Genomic DNA, 23,407 nt, shown 5'->3' with positions numbered 1-23,407 from the left:
ATTATACGAAATTTGCTAAACCTAAGCCTACAAATCTAACAAAGTGAACTTAGAATTATCTCATGTTCAAAGTAACCTTATCGGACCTTTTGAACATGCATGCTTGACATATACTTATTTTTATATCTCCTTTTTCATCTTTTCTTTCCCTTTTTGTCACAAATTGGCCATGGTTGCACATTATATAATAGAAATGAAATTTAAAACATAGAGAGAAACAAAATATTTTTTTTTTTTTTCTAATTGTTACTCATGCACCCCTCTAAAAAAATTATATAAACATATTTCACTAAACTTGAAAATCCATTACATAAGAAAACCTAATAATATCCTGATCCAATATATATTTGAACTTAGAAAGTTCATTACAAAATTTGGACCATATATAAATTAAAACAAACAAATAAAACATAAGCATGAGTGCTAGTCCTAGTATATATATATATATAGTACTAGAAACAAAGTAAACATACATATAATTCTTTTTTGCTACTTCACTGTATCAAAAAGAGTTTGTGACATATTTACTTATTTTTTAAATGGCAATGAGCATAGAGTGGGGAACTTAAGGTCTGACTCTTTATCACTCGGACCTAAAAACACAGAGTGGGAACACTTAAGACCTGACTCTTTATCACTCGAAAAACGCCGCCACACCTGTTTCAGAAAGAAGAAGGAAATTGGAGTTCCTTGAAATGCAAGAGGAACTCGATCATCAAGGTTTATAACATTTTGATTTATGGTGTTGCCTAATTAACACCCAATTCAGCTTTAATTTGCCACATGCATTTGAACACATTTTAGTGTTCATGTTGCATCAAACATTGTACATGCTGGTTGTATATGCTGCATTAAACAGTGAACTTTTTTTCTATCCTTCGGACACTTAAAACAAATTAACTCCAATAACTAGACAAAGGTAAAACGAAAGCATTATGGGACTCTCAGATAAATTTTACCATTCAACCATGTCAAGGACGCACGACACACTTGAACAAAGAGTATTAAAAAAATTGGCTAGTCAAATATCATGTGATGATGGTGACTGGTGAGACGGTACTTCTTTGGGATAGAGTTGTTATGGAGTTAATGTTTGGATAAATATTTTGTTTGTTATATTAATAAATAGTGGAATATGACTCTTTTTAAGTTTTTTTTTTTTTGGTTAAGTCATATATATTAACCAAATATAAGATGTACAACGCTAACCAACTAGCCCACAAAAAAACAGCCCGAAGGCAACCAAGAAAACACAGGCCCAAGCTAGAAGATCTCACCCGAAAGCCCAACCCAAATGGCCCAAAGCCAAATAAAAACCTTCCCTCCCCCAAGCTCAGAACCAGGATTCAAACCAAGGAGGGAGAGCAACAGAAGGCAACATCACCCAGACGTAACCTCAGCAGTATTAATAATCAAACTAGGGAACCCTCATTCAGCAGCTATATATCTCAAGCTGGCGGAGTCCTTAGTTTTGATAGAGAGAAGACGAGCTCGAACATAATCTTCGATGATCTTTTATACAGCTTGAGGGGACTTTTGAGTTCCAGCACAGGTATGATTGTTCCTCTATTTCCAAATAAAATAAATTGTAGTAGAGAAGCAGAGCTTGATTGTAATGGCTTCAATCGATTTACACTAAGCTTTCCAAACCGTCCCAATCCACTTGCCCATGAAAAGAAAGCTGCGATCACCACAATACACACTACACTTGCGCTTCACATAATCCCAAATACATGAGGAGAAACTGCATTTAAAGAACAAAAGCTCATATATGGGTCTCTACCTCATTCATACAAAGAGAGCAAAGGTTAGAGTTATCCGAGGGCGACCATAAGAACCTATCCGTAGTATAGAGTCTACAATTCAAGGCAAACCAGGTAATGAAGGCGTGTCTAGGGATACGTTTGGGGAACCATATAATGTGGTTCCATCTAAATAGAGGAGCTGGTGGTAAGAGAGCATTCTTTTTAAGCACATTGTTTATTAACTCCATGACATAATTTCTTCTATATGGCTTGTTCTCATATTTTGACTATGTTGAATGGCTCCGTAGAACAATATAAAATTGAAGAGAGAAATAAAGAAAGAATAACTTATTACGCGGTTCAACCACTACCGCTTATATCCATAAGAGAAGAGAGTGGAGGTTTTTCTTATTAAGTAACTCTCAATGAAGATCACAACAACACAATAAATAGATACAATGTTGCCCAATCAGAGATTGCCATTTAAGAAAAATTACCATCTGTCAGCTTACCTACCAACAGTTTATTTGTATGGTGTTGAGATAATAGTAGAAGAGCTTCAACAAATATTTTGCCAAAATAGACGGACAAAAAAAAAGAAGAAGAAGAAAAAAAATTCTTCTCCCATTAAAAGCTAAACTAAAAAACAGTTTCCAAATAATACCGCGTAAGTCAAATGGAAGTGTCATAGTTTCTATTCCTCTTTTTCTACTACATAAAAGAAACAAAAATTATTGCAAACGAGTTGGTATGACTTCTCAATCAAGAGTGGTTGTCATCTCCGAAGTGAAATGAAAAAAAAAAAAAAAAATTAAATAAAAGTAAAGGAGTAGTACAAGTAAAAATTAGAAGTTGTTTTCTCTTCGTATATTTATCTCAAATATTGAGAACCTCAATGCATGAAAAGTTTAGGGTCCAAGAAATGTGTATGATTTAAATCCCAATAGAGAGGCATGGAACTAAAGAAATTAACTGGTTAGAGTAGGGCAGACCCCAATGTTCAACCACATTGTTAAATCAAAAAGACATTATAGGCCAAATTTTCATCATGGACCAAAATTTTATCATGGACAAACTCATGCATATCCTAACCTAGCTATCCAGAATAACAAAAAAACAAATTGTAGGTCTAACAGAATAGTATTCAATTATAGTGTGTCAGTGACCAACATGATTATGTGTAAATGAAACGTGGTCTTATCGACCACTAATGAACTTATGACCTTTTTCTCATCTGTTCATGTCAGAATTATCTTGCAAAACCACATATAAGTGGTGCTAATTGGCAAAGCAAGTTAGTAAATGTGGGTGATATATTAATTGCATCCAAGCAAGAGCCTACTTAGCACAACTCATATATTAAAATTAATCCACGTTCATCCACAGAAAAAATTCAAAAATTTTATAATTTTATCTTGTACTGACTCTTTTCCCTTTAGGAGTATGTCTCGATTTACAGTTCATGCCTCTTTTTAGAGAAATTAATTTCAATGCACTTATCCGCAAAAGGAATTAAATACTTAATTAGTTAACTAAGGAGCAGGGATAATAAACATAGTCTATCTGTAAATACATTGTGTTACTATATATATATATGTGCGTTTGTGTGTGTTTTTGTGTGCTAGAACCCTTAATTATAAGCAACATGAGTTCTTCAAGGGCCCTAGGGGTACCTGAGATGGTTTCTTGCTACTCCTCAGCAAAGCAGCGGAAACCCATTGCTGCAACCAAACGCAAAGCCCCGAAAGCAGCCTCCAAAGACCGCCATGTGAAGGTGAACGGCCGAGACCGCCGGATCTGCCTAGCTCTCAACTGTGCTAAGCGTGTGTTCCAGCTGAGTCAAGAGCTCGGCCATCGGACTTGTGGTCAGACCATAGAGTGGCTGTTGCAGCAAGCTGAACCAGCCATCAATGCTGTCATTTCCAACAATGCCGCCGCCGCCGCGGCTGCTCCACCGGTCACTGGTTCGGCTCCTCTCCCCTCTAGTACTCCTCCTCAACCATCTGCACCATCTGTTGATTTATGTGATAATTCTATGATGCTGTCTTCAGCTGATTTTGAGCCCCAAACAGTGCCACCTTTTCCTGAAAACCAAGAATCTGGAGTACCAGTGTTGCCTAATACCTTGGATGTTAATGATTTTGATTCAAACTTTGAGATGGATCTGTTTGAGAGTGAGATGGCGAGCATGCAATTTGCAAATTTTTGGCAATCGCTGAATGGATGATGGAGAAGGTGAAGAGAGAGAGTTGAGAGCAAAAAGAGGGGGATAAAGAACTATATTGTTATTGAAGAATAATAAAATTATTTATATATGCATATTCTATTTCATCTTTTTCTAGCTTTTGGGGTTAAGGGTTTAGTGGACATCTTTTATGTTCTAATTTTATGGGTCAGATATTGGAGTTTTAGGGCTTCTAATAATGTTCTCTGCGTTGATGATATGTATTTGAAAAATTAGAAGTATTTAGAAAAATTAGACTCCGTCTATGGTAGAATGTTCCCGAGAATAAATTGTCATTGTTACATCAATTATATATATATATATATATGTTTGTGTTTCTTGAATCCTTTCATGTTGGAATTTAATTAGGGTCTATGAATGAATGTGTAGAAGCAAGATCACAAGGATATATATATATATATATATATATATATATATATATATCATCTCCCGTAAATTTTTTCATAGTTTTATCAAAAGGGTAAAGTTCATGGTTATGAAAAGAAAATGAACCTGTAACCAAATAATAACAAAATTTAAATGTCACTTATTTTGCATCATTATTGTTAGAGTGTACAAAAAATCGTTGGAATCAATAAACTGTTGGAATCAATCAACCAGTATGCTATTTTGGCTCTTTTTTTAATTCTGGTTTGAAAAATAACTAAAAGTTAGATTACGATTCGACTACCGATTGAAGTGCATTACGATAAAACCCGTAAAATATATATAGAGAGAGAGAGAGCGCGCAATGATTCACGTCTCGAAAGTAATTTTTAGACTTGTATCTCGATACTACAAAGCAACGAACGAGACCATAATGAAAACAGCAAAAGCTTTCCTAGTGGAATATTTATGAATATGTTTATGCCAAAAAAAAAATTTCTTTGTGGGAGGATGAACCGAGGCGCCATTGAAACACCAATAAACATTCTAGTCCATCAGCGTTAGCTGCCACTGACAACCCTTTTAGAGATGACATTAGCAAGTATTAATCCACCAAAAACTACAAGCATAATTCTATTGTTGATTCCAAATTGATATCAAGTGTTTTTCGCATAGCGATGAATTATTCGTTGATGGAGAATTTAGGGTCTGAGATTTGAGCGAGTTGCCGCATATACCCGGACCCGGTTCAAGAGAAAGAGACCATAAAGAGATTAAAAAAACTTCAATATCTTTCTTTTTCATTTTTTATTTTGTCAAAAAAAAAAAAAAATGACAAACTTCATTATCGTTTTAAATCCTTGGAGATGGATAAAATATTAGCCCGCCTTATTTCGGCATCTTCTCAACGGTAATGACAGAAGACCTTCGAGTTGGAAATTCACTGAACTTGTTGGATCCAGTGAACCCTCTACAAAAGTGTGATCTTAAGTCACCAACTGGAAACAGCCATGTCATTTGATGATATATATATAAAACCTAAAGATGAGACTACAAAACTACAGGTCTGTGTCTCCAGAGACCTTTTGTACTCTCATCATTAAAAAATTGTATGTATTTAATGTTATATTATAATATCAGCTGTTTATGGTATGGTACAATCTAATAGCTTTCATTTAATGTTATATATTTTAATTTTTTAATCTTTTTTTTTTTTTTTTTTTTTTTTTTTTTTTTTTGGGGTATTCAATGTTATATTTTAATATTATTATTACATTACAGGGGGAAACTTTAAATAATGTCTTATTAATTACATTATTTTTTTTAAAGATTTTTGAAGTTCTAGAACCATGGTTCAGAACCAAACCGAACTAATTTTTTTTAGGGTTTGATTGTTATTATTATTATTATTATTATTAAATACTTAGAATAAGACTTATCTTCAAACATTTAAGGAAATATGTCTTCTTCTTTCATGATTGGAGACAAGTATTTTGTTGTTTGAGTATTGATATTTGGGCCCAAGGTTTGACGGAATCACTTGACCAAATAAATTTAATTGATAATTAATGCAAGAAATAAGGAAGTGAAGAATCATATTTTCTCGTACATTTTCTTATATTTGACATGCATCGACTCATTAAAAGCATTGGTTAAAGAATTTTGTCTAACTCATTGACTTTAAAAAAAATTTCCTTCTGTTTGTTCAAGTTTAACGTAAATGTGTAAATGTGTTGTCTCCTTATTTTCCTAATATATTATTATTGGGTTATCTATATATCTGACAAAATAAGAAAAGAAAAAAAGAAGGAGACAACACATTTAAGCTAAACTTAAACTAACAAGAAGGAAAATATTTTTAAAGTACATCCTCCACTTCCTTATCTCTTGTATTAATTATCAATTAAATTTATTTGGTGAAGTGATTCTGTCAAACCTTGGGCCAAAATATCAACACTCAAACAACAAATATCAATACTCCAACAACAAAATACTTGTCTCCAAAAAGGAGTAAATAATAAAGAAGTATTCTTTAACTGGTAATAACTATGCCCTATCATCTTCATATGTTTACGGTGAAAGACCCAAAAAGGATAAGATTTAGAGTAGAAAGTCAGAAAACTCTTATTTATTTATGTGAGTAGATAATGAAATGTCGAAAATATCATTAGTCTCTATTCACATAAATGAATAGGAGTTTGATTTTCGAACTTCAAATCTTATTCTTTTTTAGTCTTTCACCATGAGTTTATGAGTATTTGAAGATGATCTAGCATAGCTATCACCTATTGGAGAATACTTTGACCGTCTGTTATTATTTACTCATTTATTTTCTTATTTTGTTGGATATATATATCCATTAAGAATATAAGGATATAATTTTTAAATAAGGAAACTACACATTTATGCCAGACTTGGACAGTTCACTTATTGTTTAATATCTATGTATTTGACAAATTAAGAAAAGAAATGAGTAAATAACAACAATAGATAACTATTTGAGGTCATCATTTTTAAATGCGTATAGATTTATGGTAAAAGATCAAAAAATGACAAGATTTGAAATCAAAAGTTAGACAACTCCTATTCATTTATGTGAGTGGATGTGACGCCATTGGTCACTAATATTTCTGACATTACATCACCTATTCACATAAAATAAATAACAATTGTTTGACTTTAGATCTCTAAATCTTATCCTCTTTTTGGTCTTTCACCCATAAGAAGATCTGGCATAACTATCACTTATTGGAGACTTGGAATATACTTCGTCGGCCTGTTGTTATTTACTCATTTAACGAGCACCCTATCATTACTATATATATATATGTGTGTATGTATGTATGTATATACACACACGTTTTTTTAAATATTTTTGGGTGATGTTTTGGCAGAAATGATGATTAGCTTAAATTTCTTTCAAAATTTTAAACCGTTTTAATCAGACATGGAGTTCAAAAAATTAGCATTCTAGAATTCGAAAATTTATAGTGCCAGCTACTATATCTTGGAATAAGCATTAATTAAGTACTAAAAATAAATAAACAAATAAACATTAATTGCCCTCTTTGTAATTAAATGTGTTCTCTCATATATATATTTTTTTCTTGGGGAATAACTTAATATGTACTTGTTAAAAACTTATGATCATTTTATCAGACTCATATAGCTGTGAAAAAGGAGGTTGTCACATTGATTCTCGCAGTGAAGAACAATCACTGAGATCTAACATTAGTTTACTTTTATTAGAGCATGACATGAAACAGATCTATAACAAGCAATGTAAATTTCAGTCAGATAATGGTCCTGTCTAGGAATTTCACTAGGCTTGCATGTTATATTGTTATGGGATAAAAATAAACGGGAGAAAAGGAATTTATTTTTTCTCCGAAAATTAAGGAAAGGGAGTCAGAAATTTGTCCTAACACAAGGATTCGAACTTTGATGGGTTACACATGATGAAGTAATTAAGTGACATCTCCTCAAACTTACAAGGGACCAAAAAAGAAAATTATTAAAATAAGCATGTAGAAAAAAGAAATTTTAAAGAAAAATAAAAAGGAATGAAAATAATGAGAACTTATGAGGAGTTTGATTGAAGAAGGGTAATTTAACATATTTATTTTAAAAGAAATTTAAAACGAATTTGAAGAGTAAAAAAGAAAAGAAAGAAAAAGTAAAGAGATAATTGCAGAAATTAAATTTTTCAAGGGGGGCATTATTTAAATTTTTTCATATATAACAAGTGCAAACTCTAGTAAAATAGTAATTTTGGAAGAATTAGCTTTATATTATTTGGAAATCATATTATTATATATATAACAAAGCTTAAGGGCATAACTTATTATTATTATTATTATTGTTTATCTAGTTAAAATTCTCTTCTACTTTGCCCCTGCAGTGACTTGGACCTTACCTTAGGACAATACTTGGAGATGGGTAAGAAAACACAACGTTACGACAATACTTGCAGATGAGTAGGGGGAAGTTCCTATTCATACATATAGATGTAGGACAATACCTTTGACATCTCTTCATCTGCAAATTCTCGATGTGAATACAGAGACAAAGGGATTATATTTGAATAGGAAAAAGGGGATGTGTTTTACAAAAGATTTGAAAGGAAATCCAGATTAAACCCAATAACAAGTTGGATCCAAATTAGATCCAAATCTGATTCTCTCTCTATATAAAATCTTACATTTGCGCACACAAACACGAGCCCACACACATATAAAGAGGGGAAAGAGAGAATCAGAATACAGATTTTATTTGGATCCAACCAGTTGGTGAGCGGGCAAGTATTGTCCAAAATAGAGGCAATCGAATCCATAGGCACAACTCACAACTCAATCAATCTTCCGACCCTTGAAATGACGCAACTAGAAGGCTGACCTTCAGCCAGACAGTCCTATGCTAGTCTTACAACAACTAAGCACCGCCTGCTCTGATTTAAATAAAGCTTCACTACATTAACAAAGAAGATTGAAACCCTTCGTTCTACTCTGTTAAGAAAGCACATTATATCGGAAATACCAAAACCATCCATTAACATGCGATCACAAAAACTCGCATGTCCAAGTTAGGAACATTGGTCATAACAGCAGAATTAGAAAGCAGAACCTAGAATATCTGCGCAAGAAACGAGCTAGAAGGAATTCTTTCACACCAATGTTATTTTGCTGAAAATAAAGACTGTAGCTAAGAGTTGTATCAAGGACAGACATGTACAAATGACGCTGTAGCATGAAACCAGGATGAAATTTCTGCAGCGCTGCAGTACCCGTCCTTGGAATCTGCTCTGGAAGGAAAGCCAAATAGAACAAAGTAATAAGATAATTGAGACCTATTTTATACGCAACACAAGAAAAAAAGGTAGAATAGGATCCATGAACATTACCATTTCGTCAATTGTACTCTTCAGGTAATTCGAAATGCTCATCTTGAAAGGCCCACGACCTTCTCTTCTTCTTAGACCCAAATATGGGCATATCTGGATTACAACCAGCAACAATAGCGTTTTTATACCACAAAAGAATGCCAAATAGTTTCAACTTGCAAGTGCTTTTATCTAATGCGGTTCCAATATAATTAATAAGGGACCATAAAAGTTGAACACGCAACCCAAACATCGATCTGGATACGCAATATAATTTATTATAGATTCGCTGCTCAATAAATCCTTGAATACCAACTATTTTGGCCAGCAACCTTCATTTGACATTCAGATCTATTCAGAGTCTTATCAGTAACGTTCAAAAACTCGCTAACATTGCACTTTCCTAACTCGCTAACATTGCACTTTCCTAATTGACATGGACAAACTTATCAGATCATAAAAGAGAGAGAAGTTCAACATTTGCCGTTCAATCCATGTTACTTATCAATAGAGTAGTAAGTTTTAATTCTTTTCTTGTTACAAATTGCTCCATCCAAATGCAACGGGGGGCTGGAAAAATACGATAAATGTTTCTACAGTAAACCAGATTACCAAAATTGTGTTGACCATAGTTTTTAAATCAGGATGCACCAATTCACAATCCTTATTTATTTATTTTTAGTTGGAAATTCAACCCCCTATTAGATTTTAATAGTTTTTCTAAACAGGTATTTTGTCGTTTCTAAGTAACTACTCAGACCCAAAATAGCTGCAGACACCAAAGAGTGGTGGAATGGATATGGCACCAAACATTTCTTCTACAAGAAACTGAGATGCACGTGACAGTACAAAACATTTCACCTGCTGGGTGCAAATGCTTGAATCCAAAGGCCTTCTTATTGAATTTTACTGGATGCAAAGGCTATTAACAGGTGTTTGACAACCCATTAATCCACTCTATCCTTCTCTCTTCGTCACCCTTCATCTCTTCTGGATCTTCATACCCTTCACCAGCCCCGCCCTCCCCCCCCCCCACCCCCATTGTGCATATTTATTATAATGAATCCAAAATAAATACACGTTTGTCCCTAAACAATATTAGTCGAATCACCAAAGGGCCTTTGGCCCTAATGGTATAACCTCCTCATCTTCAAAGAAGAGGGGAGGGGTTCGAGCCCGGGCGTGGGCAAAAAAGTGTGTGTATGTTTGCTTTATCATAAAAAAATATATAAAAAAATAAAAATAAAAATAATATTAGTCGAATCCAAATCTGAGAAAATATGTATCTGCCTATTTCATGCTCTTCCCAGTAATGAACATATTTAATATAATAAAACTGTAAACAAAATATCTTACAAAAAGACAAAATCAATATTGTTCTCATGTTGCCATTAGCATACAGAATAGAAAATGTTTAATTAGGAAATATATGGATCTTTACCTCCTTGAGGATATATTGAATTATAGTGCACCTCTGCCCAAAAGCTCAAGAAAATTACTGCACAAAAATCCCAATGTTTTATTACACATAATGAATGAAAAAATTAAAACAAGGAAATATGCAATGCATTTCTTTTTCTAATATATATGGTATTTAGTGAAGCAACATTCAACTGAAACTAGTGATAAGAAAATAATAACAACGTGATCAGAATTCAGAAGTATATACTGATCATGACTTAGAGATAGAGATGTGGAGGCCTTCTGCTGATGTGTTTCACCACGAGGGAATCATTTCTCAATATTTCTCATTTTCTCTCCACCATCCTATACCTTTCCCTATTTGGTATGTACAATGATATAAAAGCCCTCACATTAAGTGAAAGCATGGTTTGCCAAACCAGCCGGTTCGCAAAGGAGTTAGAGCTCACTAATACTGGTTCTGGCCAGTATACCGGTTGCTGCTCTCATTCACATCTGAACCGGCTGATTTGTGGGCATGTACAATGATATAAATGCCATCACACTTAGTGAAAACATGGTTCACCGAACCGGCCTGTTCGCAATGGATTTAGAATTCAACTGATACCGGTTCTGGCCAGTATACTGGTTGGTGCTCTCATTCACATCTGAACCTACTGGTTCGTTTTTCATATGGTATCGGCGTTTTTCTATCTTAACGGACCGGTTCGGAACTACTAGGAGCACGTGTCTTAGTAAAAAGGTAAGGATCAAGAGAATCAAACCTGTGCCCCTTGTACCAACCAAAAAGCTCTCTACATCCACCAGACCACATGTGAATTTCAGATATAATGTTCCAACAAATATATATATATATATATATATATATATATATATATATATATATATATATATATATTGTATCCAGGAATGACTTTTGAATTTAAAATACAAAAACCATTAACCCTTTCTACAAGAATGTAATTTATTTTTATTCATTAATATACTATAACATATTTATTTATTGTGTCTTTATAAATGATACTCTTTACTATTTAAATCTTATTTTTTCTTCGTTATATATGGTATGAATTTTAATTTATTTAATGCTTAAATATATATTATTCATTAGTTTTGTGAAAAATATTATTATGATGCCTTTTTAATAACAACTTAGAATTTATAAATAGGTCACTAATTGTGTATAAATGATCTTAAAAGTCAATAAAAACTACTAAAATTCATTTTTATTGAATTATGTTGTAAAAAGTAGGGTATCCTTGATTTTTTTTTTTTTTTTGACTTATGAGGTTGAAAAATTTTCACGCGATAACTGATTCCGTTATATAACGCCGATGGGGACCCAAGTCCATTACACGGCATTCGCGTCTGCGTAGGCAACGGCAATTGCAAACGTTGAGTGAAAGTAAGGGTTATTGATGTCAAGATGGAAATTAGTATGAAGCTAACCTACTCAAATGATGGATAAGTTACCATAAATAAACCTCAATAGAGATGTACTTTTCATAATTTTAGTAGCTATTGAATAAAATCTGTTTTATAAGCCAAGCATAGGCAAATCAATTCAGCCCAATGCCAGTAAATAGGCACAAAATCAGGACAGATAAGGCTCCAGCCTCTAGCTAATATCATGCCACAAAATTCAATTGTCAACCACACCCCATCCAAGCCACGGAAGCTCCGTTATCTGATGACCTCTGAACAGCAATAACCTTATTCTAATTGCACAGGTTGATCAACGTTTGAGAAAAGCTTCATCTTTGGAGTGAATATGGGGTTTTAGTGCAATTAGTTAATTGGAACTTTTTGCCACTTTAGACATAAGTAGATCAGAAAAAATATAAAAGAATAAAGAAAAAAAGGAAGTATTAGGTTTTTCTGCCTAAGGATTTAGCAAAGATAACTAGCATTGGGTTACTTTCTCTTCCTCTATCGGAGAAGAATATGTGCAAGAAAAAAGATAAACTTTAGCTAAATATTCTTGACTATAATCATCCATTGATTCTTTCATGGAACTTTTAGATAGTTTAAATAGCAATGTACTAATTAGTTTGGTTTTGGGCCTTTATCTTGTATACTTCACATGCACTTAGGGTATGCCCCTTCTTTGGCCTTTGCTACTGAAAACTTTACTTATCAAATATATACATATATATATATATATATATATATATATAATATATTTCATCCCTGTATTTTATTCCTTTTTTTTTTTTCTCAGTACGTGCTCATGACATGACAAACATTTTTAAACAGACCAAATCTAAGAATCTGTAACATAGCAGTGTATACCTTGCCACATAAAGACAACTACATCCAGCGGTTTGTTAAAGATTCTTGGTACTTTGTACACCACAAGAACAGCCACTCTCACATAATCAACTTGACATCACATCTTTTAGAATTTTAGTAACATCGCCATCAAATGTAATATAATGGAAACTATCAGTACAATAAAGTGCCTCAAAAGAAGCAGCAAAATAGCATCAAATAAGATACAGCATTATAAACAATGGTAAGCCGAAAGAGATAAAAATACCCTCAAATTTTCCGAAATTTACAGATTTTTATGTTAGTAAAGGGAACTCGTGAAATAATACCTCGTTTGGACCTTTGAACACTTGGAAGAATCTCGATGTAGCATGTGTCCTTGAATGATGTAAGCACAAACATCTTAACACCATACTGCAAGGAATCATCAACATCCATAAGAATACATGTTACTGTTCTAAATATATACTCATTAACCATACTCACAAAAAAGTCAATAAATCCATTTATACAGATATTGTTGCACATACTTCAATTTTAAGCCCCATTAAGACTGATGACTCATATTTCATAGATTTTGCACAATGAGGACATTGCAGTCAGGGACGGAGCCAGATATTGATGCGCATACTTCAATTTTAAGGCCCATTAATACTGATGATTCATATTTCATAGATTTTGCACAATGAGGACATTGCAGTCAGGGATGGAGCCAGCATGGGCCCGGGTGCACCTGCCCCCCCGTCCCAATGCTGGCCTATTATTATTATTTACATTTTACACATTTTTTTATAAGTATTTACATTTTACACATATAGCTTATAAAAATTAACAAAATGCCCCCTTAGATATATATATATATATTTTAAAATCTCTCTAATTCTTCTTTATTTTCCTTCTTACTCTTCTTCAAATTTTTTTATTCTCTTAATCAAACCCTAATTTTTTCCCCTTCAATGCTCTCTCATATTTTTTCTTCTTATTGAGAAATTTATTTTATCATGTGTTAATATGCACCACCTGAAACAAGTTTCTGGCTCCGTCCCTGATTGTAGTCACTGACCAATGATGCAAAACAATAGTTTCTCAAGGAAATATTTTTGAAGACTAATACTGGCCCAGAAGGAAAAAAGAAAAACGAAGCAAAAGAATAAACTAGTGGGATGTATACATTCAACATAGAATGTCACAGATACCACTAGTCTTAGCTGGCCTGGCTCCCCCCAAGGAGGTGACATCCTTCCAAACAGTTAAGATCAAAGTGTCACTTAATAGTAAACAAACCCAAACCTACCAAAAAACTTGTTCCACAGCCCCACTCCTCATTGATCTTCAATGCTAACAAGTTCTAATGTGGACTCTAAATTTCACCAAATGGCCAAAATTACTTGCCCTTCAATATGGTTCAGTATTTTTTCCATTTCCACTTGCCAAATTTATTTTATTTTTATTATTTTTATTTGAGGAAGAAACAATATATGGCTTTCATTCCTCAAGAATTAGGACAAACAATTTTGGAGGCTTAAACACCTAAGACACGCATCTTTGATGTGTGACCAGACGTAGTAAACACCAAACAGTCTAAACATATAACCAGTAAACGTGCAACTGACAGAAACAGAACATCCAAGTTCAAGATTTAAGTCCTTGCTATACTTGTAAGATCCACACCCAAATACCAACAAATTGATATATATATAAGAGAGAGTGTTGCAAAACCATACCGAATCTGCAGCAGCCTGCAAAGTTACATGATCACCCCATTCACCACACCTAGTTCCCGTCCATATGGTAAGCATGGTCAAATCACACACAGTAAAATTCATGATCAAATCAACAAGAAGAAAAAAGGAGTAGAAAAAATACTTGGACATCTTCTTCAAATAGTCACCATAAGCCATGGGAACATATCCCTCATAAATCTCTGGGGAAGACTTCAGCTGTTGACACAATATAATGCAACAAAGAAACGTCAGAGTGCAAGTATATATACCCCAATTACATCTACACAATAATATCAATGGCTAACAAAATAATATGCTGAGATTAACCATACTAAAATATTACCAACCTGATTTACAACTTGTTGCCTCACAAATTCGTGGTGCTCAGGAGATCGATAAATCTGATCCGATAGAGCACGAAACTGGGGAAAGTATGGCACTAGTAAGATATCAAATGAGTTGTCTTGGTAAGCACCATAACAAGTAATAGGCATTCTGTTCATAGGGCAGTCTGTTATATTGTAAAGGTGATTGGGTTATAACCAACATCAATGTATATATAACCAACATAGCAAATATCTCATTGCTTATTAATATCTTATTGTGACCATGGGTGAAGCACCTTTCTGAACTTCTTCAATTAATTAGCGAGTAAGTTGTAATTTTCCCTTTCAAATGTTTGGATGGAAAAACAAAAGGTCACTTAGGCCTCAAGAAAGAAAATCTAAATTCATAGGTTAGGAAAGAGAGAAAAATGAGTTCTGGGACATGCACGCAGACAGACAGATCCCAAGGTGGGATTCAGAAATCAATACTCCATAGTCTTATTTCAAATTAAAACACCAAGACTAACGCAAAAAATTAGAATAAAATAATTAGCATTCCTATTCTCATTCATATACATCTAATTCCTAAATGACCTCGATAAATAAAAATCCGTCAAAGCTGGTTTTCATTCTCCCTAGTGGAGGCATCCAATTATACATAGGGTACATTTACCTATTTGAGAACTCTTCAGATCATTGATCTGAAGAGAACCAAGGAGAAGGAATTCTACAATGAATATCTTCACAAAAGGATTCTTTGATGATACAGAGGAAGATAACAATCGCATGACTGAAATATACTGTAACATTTGGCCTTCTACCCCTATCAAAACCTTGGATAAGGTATCAATCAAGGAACAATCATCTCGACCCGAAAAAGAAAGTAACACGTATGATGCCCAGCCAAAATCAGAAATCTTGCAGAAGTGCAATAGCAATGGACACTAAATAAAACACATAACACAATAATAGTTCAATCTCTCCTTTCCACTTGTGTTTGATGGAAAGAAGTAACTGTTCCATCAATCCAGGCGTGGAATGAATTGATTAGGTATCCCTCAAATTAATACTAAGTTCTGTACAGGCCAGATTACAACAGCTAAACAAATTCCAATGTCATAGTTTTCATCTTACTTAAAATTTATTGTGGATTATTTTTTAAATTTAATCAATTTAAGAAATTTTATGTATAGCGCGAGGTACTAGAGTCACATCTCTATATGGTCTTTCATGATTGAGTAAAATATTATAGAGAGAAATATATTGTATCATTTAAAAGTCTTGAAACAACCATTAGGCATTAGTGCCCTAAATTCAGAAATCACCAATTTGAACACCTGGTTCCATGGTTGATTCAATTTCACACTTCTATCTTATAGTCTTTTAAGTACAAAACATACCACGGTTGATTAATTTTCAGTAAAATATTTGATTTATGAAGTAGTCTATCATGATAAACATAACTTGAATCAGAAGTCTAGAGAAATGTCAAGCTACCTGAATACAAGATAAAAAGAACAAAGGAAAGCAATAATAATAATAATAATAAATAATTTATGAAAATGAGTCGGCTTAATTGATACTACTCATGCTCTAACAAGATATGAAGGGAGAAAGAATATCCTAAAGCATATGATCACACACAAATTAAGAGTTTGGCTCAAGAAATCCACTTTGGCAGTATTTGCTCATCTACTATGGACAAAGGATTCTGTATACCTAAAGCATATCCTAAAGCATATGATCACACACAAATTAAGAGTTTGGCTCAAGAAATCCACTTTGGCAGTATTTGCTTATCTACTATGGACAAAGGATTCTGTATACCACGAACAAGACATCAAAAACCACAAAAATGAGGCACAATAAAGTCAAGTTTGTATAAATTAAAAGGCCAACCTGACAGTTTCCATCTCCTAGAACTTTAAACTCTATCAACTGGTATACCTGCAACCTATAAAGAAAAAACACTTCCAGCATAAAAAAGTTGTACATAACAAATTGAAATAAACAAAAAGAAGGGAATGCCAAAGCCAGAGAAGAGAATAAAGACCTGTAATACTCTGTGTATGTGCATAAATATTTCTAGACAAAATAAAAGGCTTCCTAGAAACATCCTTTGTCCAAAATAACAAAAGAAAAATACCTGTCCAATAGCCTTTGATGATCTAAAGTTGCTTCATCTACGGATGGTATTTCCCCATTGATTCTAGGAACATGCTGCATGAATCAGCAACGCATTAAAGAGTGGATAAGGAGTCCAGTTCCAGGACACCAAAGACAAGAAAATTAAGCAAACAGAAGCACGTTCAAACATGAAATTCAAAGAGAATCAAATGCCAACCACTCTGTCAAATTAGGGACACACATCAGCAATGTGCATTTCTGGCAACTTTTCTAACTTCAATGAAGCATAGAATACAAAATTTTGGATATCCCCAATCTGAAACCTCAAATATAACTAAAAAGACAATTTATTGATAACATACTCAAGTCAATAAAGCATTTTCCCAACTCAATTGACTGGAAATATACGAAATATATATATTATTGTTACCCAAAGTGGCATTAACTCTTAGCACTTCCAAAAAAGGGAGAAGAGAGTACGTATATGATAATAAATCTAGCATAATACTAATATTCCTACACTCCGCACGGCACAAAGCAAAGTTAAAAATGTAAGGTATAGCAGGAGCTGTTATCTCAAATGCTAAAAATAGATAGTAGCATATAGACATCTGGAATTCAACTTTTAAAAAAAGATCATCTTTTATCATTTTTTATTGTACACAATAAATAAAAGTAAACCCAAAATACAATATCAGATGCTAAAACACAACTAGCACCCTGTAAGTACACACAAATAGAAAAATATCACCAGCCAAAGGGGAGGTGAAGGGTTCAATTCCCAAGTGGCACGTGGATGCGTATCACTTAACAGAAAAAGAAGAAAAAAAAACATAAAAACATAAAAAAAGAAAATTAGAAATTTCTTTAAAAGTTCATCAAACCTAAACACTCTGATGATAAAACACTTCCAACCGAGTACATGTACTATTGCCTTTGTATCACACAGAAATCGAAAACTCGGATATACTTACAGGAATAGGAATCATCTGATTTAACCTTTTGCCAACTTCACCATCAAGACCATACTCATCCGTTATTTCTAATGAATATGACCAATCATCCCCACAATATGGCATTCCTTCAGGGCTAGAACATGAACTAGAAGGTCCCATATCATCTGCCTCTTTATGATGGCCATTGTCATGTCCTACAAGTTGTGCACGATATAAGTTGGTTAGAATTGAGCAAAATATAAAGTGATCAAACTAATCGGAAAATAAGATCAACATTCTTAAGTCATTCCAATACCAAAAGTGTAATTTCCAATAGATTCACCAATCCAATCCTGATGGTAAATAGGTTGTTGCAAATGTTCTACTCCTTCCTGGGAAGATTCGGGTGTTTCTGCAACTGAAAGCTGCGATAGTTCTTCTTGAAGAGCATGCGCGATAAGCTCATCATTCGCCACATTACTATATCCTGTATTATAATGATCTTCTTTGATATACTGTTCATGATAATAATCTGGATCAATTTGTGCGACGGTGCCACAATACCCACAACTGGAATATGGATCACCATCAAAAAGCTGGAGACCCCACCGTACAACATCAGGATCTTGCTCGTATGTAATCATTTGCAATATAAATGATTCTTCAATCTAGATTCTGTGCCTGCTCTGACCAATACTGCAAGTATAAATTTGCCAATAACGGGCAAAAGATATTTGAATGTTAGGGACACAAAATTTGACCAGCTTCAAGAAGGGCATCACATCCAACTTCCTTCCAAAGAAAATGCTATACTTCACTATTGAACTTCAAGCCAAGCCAGAAAATTGATTGAATGCCCAACAAGAGTGAAAAGGTTAGCCAACATACCCCAAAATCCCAGGAAATCGTCTTCCGTTGCAGTTTCTTAAAGATAACTAATAATATTATACCTGCAGACAATCAAGTTACATATTCCGCATTCAAATACTGTCATAAAAAAATTATAATATAATTTTAAAAAAATAAAAATAATAATAATATCCCATAAGAAAATTTGGCAACTACACCATAAAAACAAACTAAAGGATAATCAGACCAAATCCAATGTTGCTTGCAAAGTGGATAAGAGCCAATAAGAACTGAAAGGTTTTGGAAAAGAGGACAGCCAATTATTAATAAAGACATAAGCTCAGTCCTAATAGTTTTGAGTTATTTGTAGGGGAAAAAAAAAAAAGGTGATGTTATGCATATATAAATCATTTGGGGTTTATTATGCATCACGAAAGCATAAGGATATGCATGACTATATAAAAAAAATTCTAAATTGCCTGAAATTCATGCAAGCTCAAGGATATCATGACACACTGGGAAATGGGCGCGCACATAGATGACAAACAAGCAGGACAATAAAACATCAGATTAAATTAAATGTGAATAACTTCAACTATAGTAACAATCTGCGAGTCTATCCGACATCATACGATTGACCTAGGGTGAGCCAGCACATCTTGTGAAGAAAAAAATAGTACCACCTATTTGCCATTTGAATCATCTTCATCACATTCATCTTTTAATAATAGCATTTGCACTTAAATGATTTCATTAAGCAAAATTATTTAATATTGAACGATTTTACAAAGATAATTTTGTGTCAAATGCTATAAACACAAAATACATAGTTAATTCGCCCGAATTTGGAAATGTACCAATACTTTTTTGCATCAAATGCTACCAACACAAAATGCATAATTAATTCGCCTGAATTTGGAAAGATACCACATGATGAGCCAAAGCTAAATTATTAGTGCTTACCATGTGATAGTTTTGGCTAGACTAAGAAATATTAAGATATCATCTCAATTTGTTGTTCTTGATCTAAACTTTAAACAACTGATCTCAGATTAGCCTCTTAAGATAGATTTTTTGAATTAACGAGAGAAAGAGGGGAATGCCCACTTGAGTGAGACGTGGAATACTAACTTTTTTGAATTAATGAGAGAAAGTATTGATGGAATTTTCAATTCCATAGGTTCAGAATGGCTCTTTTATTTTTTATTTTTTATTATTTTGGTACCAAAGAATCAACCCACCCGCTAGCAGAATGTCTATGTTAATTAAAAATGAATCCTATATCTTTTGACACTTCCAGAATACTCAAAACACATGTGCACTTGACTTTCTTAGTCTGAATATTCAAAGATGAAGTGATTAATAACATTATTCTTCTAAAATACTTATTATGCATACTATAGAACAGCTTGTTAACCCTCCTCTTCAGTTTTGAGCAGTTTGTTTTTCTTTCTCGAATGATGCAGCAAGCACAACTCCTCCAAGCCAAGGACCTTAGTTTCTCTCTAATTTTAATAGTTTAGAGTATAAACATAGAATCATGTGCAAATAGTGTATTAGTTAATTGAACCAATCCCAGCCCGTACTAAGATATTAATACATGTCTGAAATATAGGCCCGCTATAGTTAGTGATACCATCTTTTGTTATATTGGTTATATAGTCCAAAAGAAGCCCGATGACTCCAAATCCAAGCCTAACTATATCCTAACAGTCAACTAGATGTATTAGTAGGAAATTAGTAATGAAGCCTTTTAGAATGCTTTACTTCTAATTTTTGAAGATCAAGTACATCTATTACAGTATTACTAGGGATTAGCAATGTCCCGGTCCAACTTATCTTGTGATTGTAATAACCATATACATTTAAGAGTGGAAAAATCCTTGGATTTTGGTATAACTTGTTCGCTGCATCATATTAAATGATTTATTCATCCTTGCAATCAAGTGTAACCCTTGAAGGATCGATAATGATATATTCTCTGTTTAGGTGTCAATTAATTCTAACCTCCCCATATTCATGATTCTCAAGTTATCCTCTCAATCATTGCTGGAAATCTAGTTGATATCAGTCTTTTTTAAGCAGATAGGTGCTTTTTTCACTGCATTGCTTTGATCACAGATCAGCACGTTCTAAGTACCACAATGGCATCAAATGTTCATTTTGTAATCTCTCTCCTCCATTCCAATCCGATTAGGATGTCTACTATTATATCACATCTATCCTACTTTTGGATCCCAAATAGTTAAGACAACAAGACATTTCTACTTTTAGATTTTATTTTTTCCTTGTTGTATACTATTTAAAAACTGCATAAGGAAGAGATAGATAGCCCACATTTATACAACTCTAATTTTATCTATTATATATTTCCTTAAAATCCAAAAATCTTTTATTTGTGGGGATGATGCGATCACCCCTCAATTCGTTGTGCCGTCATTGCACTAGAATAATTTTGATTGCAATCCGTAACTCTTGTTATTTATTTATTTTTATTTTTTTAACCTTGGCAAGAAACACACTCACGCACCGCTTGTTACTATGCTAACTTGACCCCTCAACCTTCTACTTTGGGAGGTGAAGAAGTACCACTGGACCACAGTCTTTGGTCATAACTCTTGTTATTGGAGTACAACTATTTTGGGGTTATTTGTGAACCAAAAAGGTAAGTTATTCCTCATCATACAACCAAATTACCAATAAGGCAACCGTATCACCCATCAATTCTAATACATAACTCTTGCTCGTTACAGTCATGTTCAGTATTTGTTGATTACTTAACTTGTATTTGTATATAGATATATACAGTCTACTCCAAACATTTGGAACCATGATATATTTATTGTAGGATTCCCATCAAGTTTAGACCATGTATCACTCAAAGCACTAAGTATTGTTTCTACAATTTTAAGAGGATCAGGACATTAAATTTTAAAATTTTTGGAGCATTTATTTATGCATTAGCTAATATAAAGAATTTTTGTTTTAAGTCATTTCAATTTCATATTGAGCAAGATATGAAGAGCACACAATGAGATTTCTTTGCTTAAAATTACGACCTTATATTCACAGCTAAAAAGAATTTTATTAAATTTTGGCCAAATTTTTTTACTTATGTGAATTCTAAAATCATAGTACAGCACATTACGAATTCCTAGTACACCAACCGCGCAGAGATATAGATTAAAAATGCTTAATTCAAATCCTTCATGCTAATTCTCGTTAGAAAAATCTAAAAGCAACCCAGAAAATCCTTGCATCAAACCCCAAATCCAAATTTATATATCTCTCAAGTGGCAATTCTGTTTTTTTTAAACAACAAACTATCCTCTTGAGATCAAATAGAAGTCATTAAATCGAGATAAGATCTGATACATGTTGTCATAAAAGTAAAGGACAATCTCGTGGTCTGATCTAATCTTTCAATCCATAAAACAAGATTCTTCGTGCTTCTTGTGTGTTTCGATTAAGATTTAATTTTACAACATTTAATTCAATTAATTCTACAACATTCAATTCAAAGATCTCAAAATTAATAACAGACGAAAAATTGATGTATCTTAGCCCTTCGATCAAAGAAAAAAGATATCCAAAACAACAAAGAAAGATTGAAAACCTGAAGAACGTATATAACTCACCTTGGTTTATGAGATCAAATAATTGTTTCACTCCGATCGAAACGAAACACGTACCTCCATATTCCGAGATGGAATATATAGAACATGTGGTGTGTGTGTAAATATATAGTAGTAATTTTCAGAAGAAAGATTATATATATAATACGAGTGTGTGTATAAATATATATATATCTATGTGTGTGTATGAAATGATGCGCGTTCGAGACGCCACAAATGAGAAGATGTTAACAGTTAACCAGGCGAGAGGATAGTGGGGGGATTGAAGGAAGGACCAAAAATCGTGAATGGCGGACGGACGTCACGAGGTCATGTATGTACTGGAGTTACAGAAAGCAATAAAGGCATTAGTCATCCACCTACTTTTTTACCGAGCAGGACACTGAATTTACTGATTGCGCGTCAGACGTTAACTGACGGTAATGTTATTGTCTATAAGTCGACACATGACAACTAACGTGGGCTTTGGAATTTACCAAAAACGAATCTCCCTGAAATCTTCTTCTGTAACTAAGTAAGAAGTTTGTCTATATTCAACAATTTCTAAGTTGCTAATGAAAAATAGATTCCATTGGCAGTTGTGAAGCCTAAATCTCATTAGATCGAATAGGAAATGGTTATCCAAATGAATCAATTTTTTCTTTTTCTTTTTCTTTTTTTTAGTTATGTACCCACAATGGTTAATGTTACGGGGTCAAATCACACCACAAATTTTTGTCCCTGTAATGATACTTGGGGCCATCAAGTCTCAGCCAACACACAACACTGAAATATAAAGAAGGCACACGCAATTTACAGGGACAAGCCCCAATCTTTGTTCATATTAAACATATTACAAATGATACCAAACTCGTACAAAGAACCAAGGCTAACAACACACTGT

The 23,407-nt window shown here is 33.4% G+C and overlaps 2 protein-coding genes across 3 annotated transcripts; one reads left to right on the top strand and one right to left on the bottom strand.

Moving 5' to 3' along the window:
• The first annotated feature begins 3,390 nt into the window (after positions 1 to 3,390).
• LOC132269792 (transcription factor TCP11-like) lies at positions 3,391 to 3,972 on the top strand. Its single transcript, XM_059771033.1, has one exon. The coding sequence runs from the start codon at positions 3,391 to 3,393 to the stop codon at positions 3,970 to 3,972; it is 582 nt and encodes a 193-aa protein (XP_059627016.1).
• Positions 3,973 to 8,854: 4,882 nt separating this feature from the next.
• Positions 8,855 to 22,851, bottom strand: LOC132269592 (OVARIAN TUMOR DOMAIN-containing deubiquitinating enzyme 12-like). 2 transcript variants are annotated; one of them, XM_059770829.1, is made up of 13 exons: positions 22,528 to 22,851; positions 18,929 to 18,990; positions 18,357 to 18,736; positions 18,080 to 18,255; positions 17,125 to 17,198; positions 16,878 to 16,932; positions 15,000 to 15,074; positions 14,795 to 14,868; positions 14,653 to 14,701; positions 13,258 to 13,342; positions 10,677 to 10,733; positions 9,257 to 9,349; positions 8,855 to 9,157 (listed from the first exon to the last, which is right to left on the bottom strand). In XM_059770829.1, the coding sequence occupies exons 3-12, from the start codon at positions 18,682 to 18,684 to the stop codon at positions 9,264 to 9,266; spliced, it is 1,059 nt and encodes a 352-aa protein (XP_059626812.1). In that variant the 5' UTR covers positions 18,685 to 18,736; positions 18,929 to 18,990; positions 22,528 to 22,851; the 3' UTR covers positions 8,855 to 9,157; positions 9,257 to 9,263. The 2 variants fall into 2 exon arrangements, with proteins under 2 accessions (XP_059626812.1, XP_059626813.1); XM_059770830.1 differs by having other exon boundaries at positions 8,855 to 9,152.
• Between the last annotated feature and the right edge of the window lie 556 nt (positions 22,852 to 23,407).

The sequence above is a fragment of the Cornus florida genome, unplaced genomic scaffold, assembly GCF_030987335.1.
Source record: "Cornus florida cultivar Cherokee Brave unplaced genomic scaffold, ASM3098733v1 CherokeeBrave_3.0.0_Hap2_Chr08, whole genome shotgun sequence".
NCBI lineage: Eukaryota > Viridiplantae > Streptophyta > Magnoliopsida > Cornales > Cornaceae > Cornus > Cornus florida.
The sequence above is the reverse complement of the archived record's forward strand: the minus strand, read 5'-3'. Positions and strand labels throughout refer to the sequence as shown.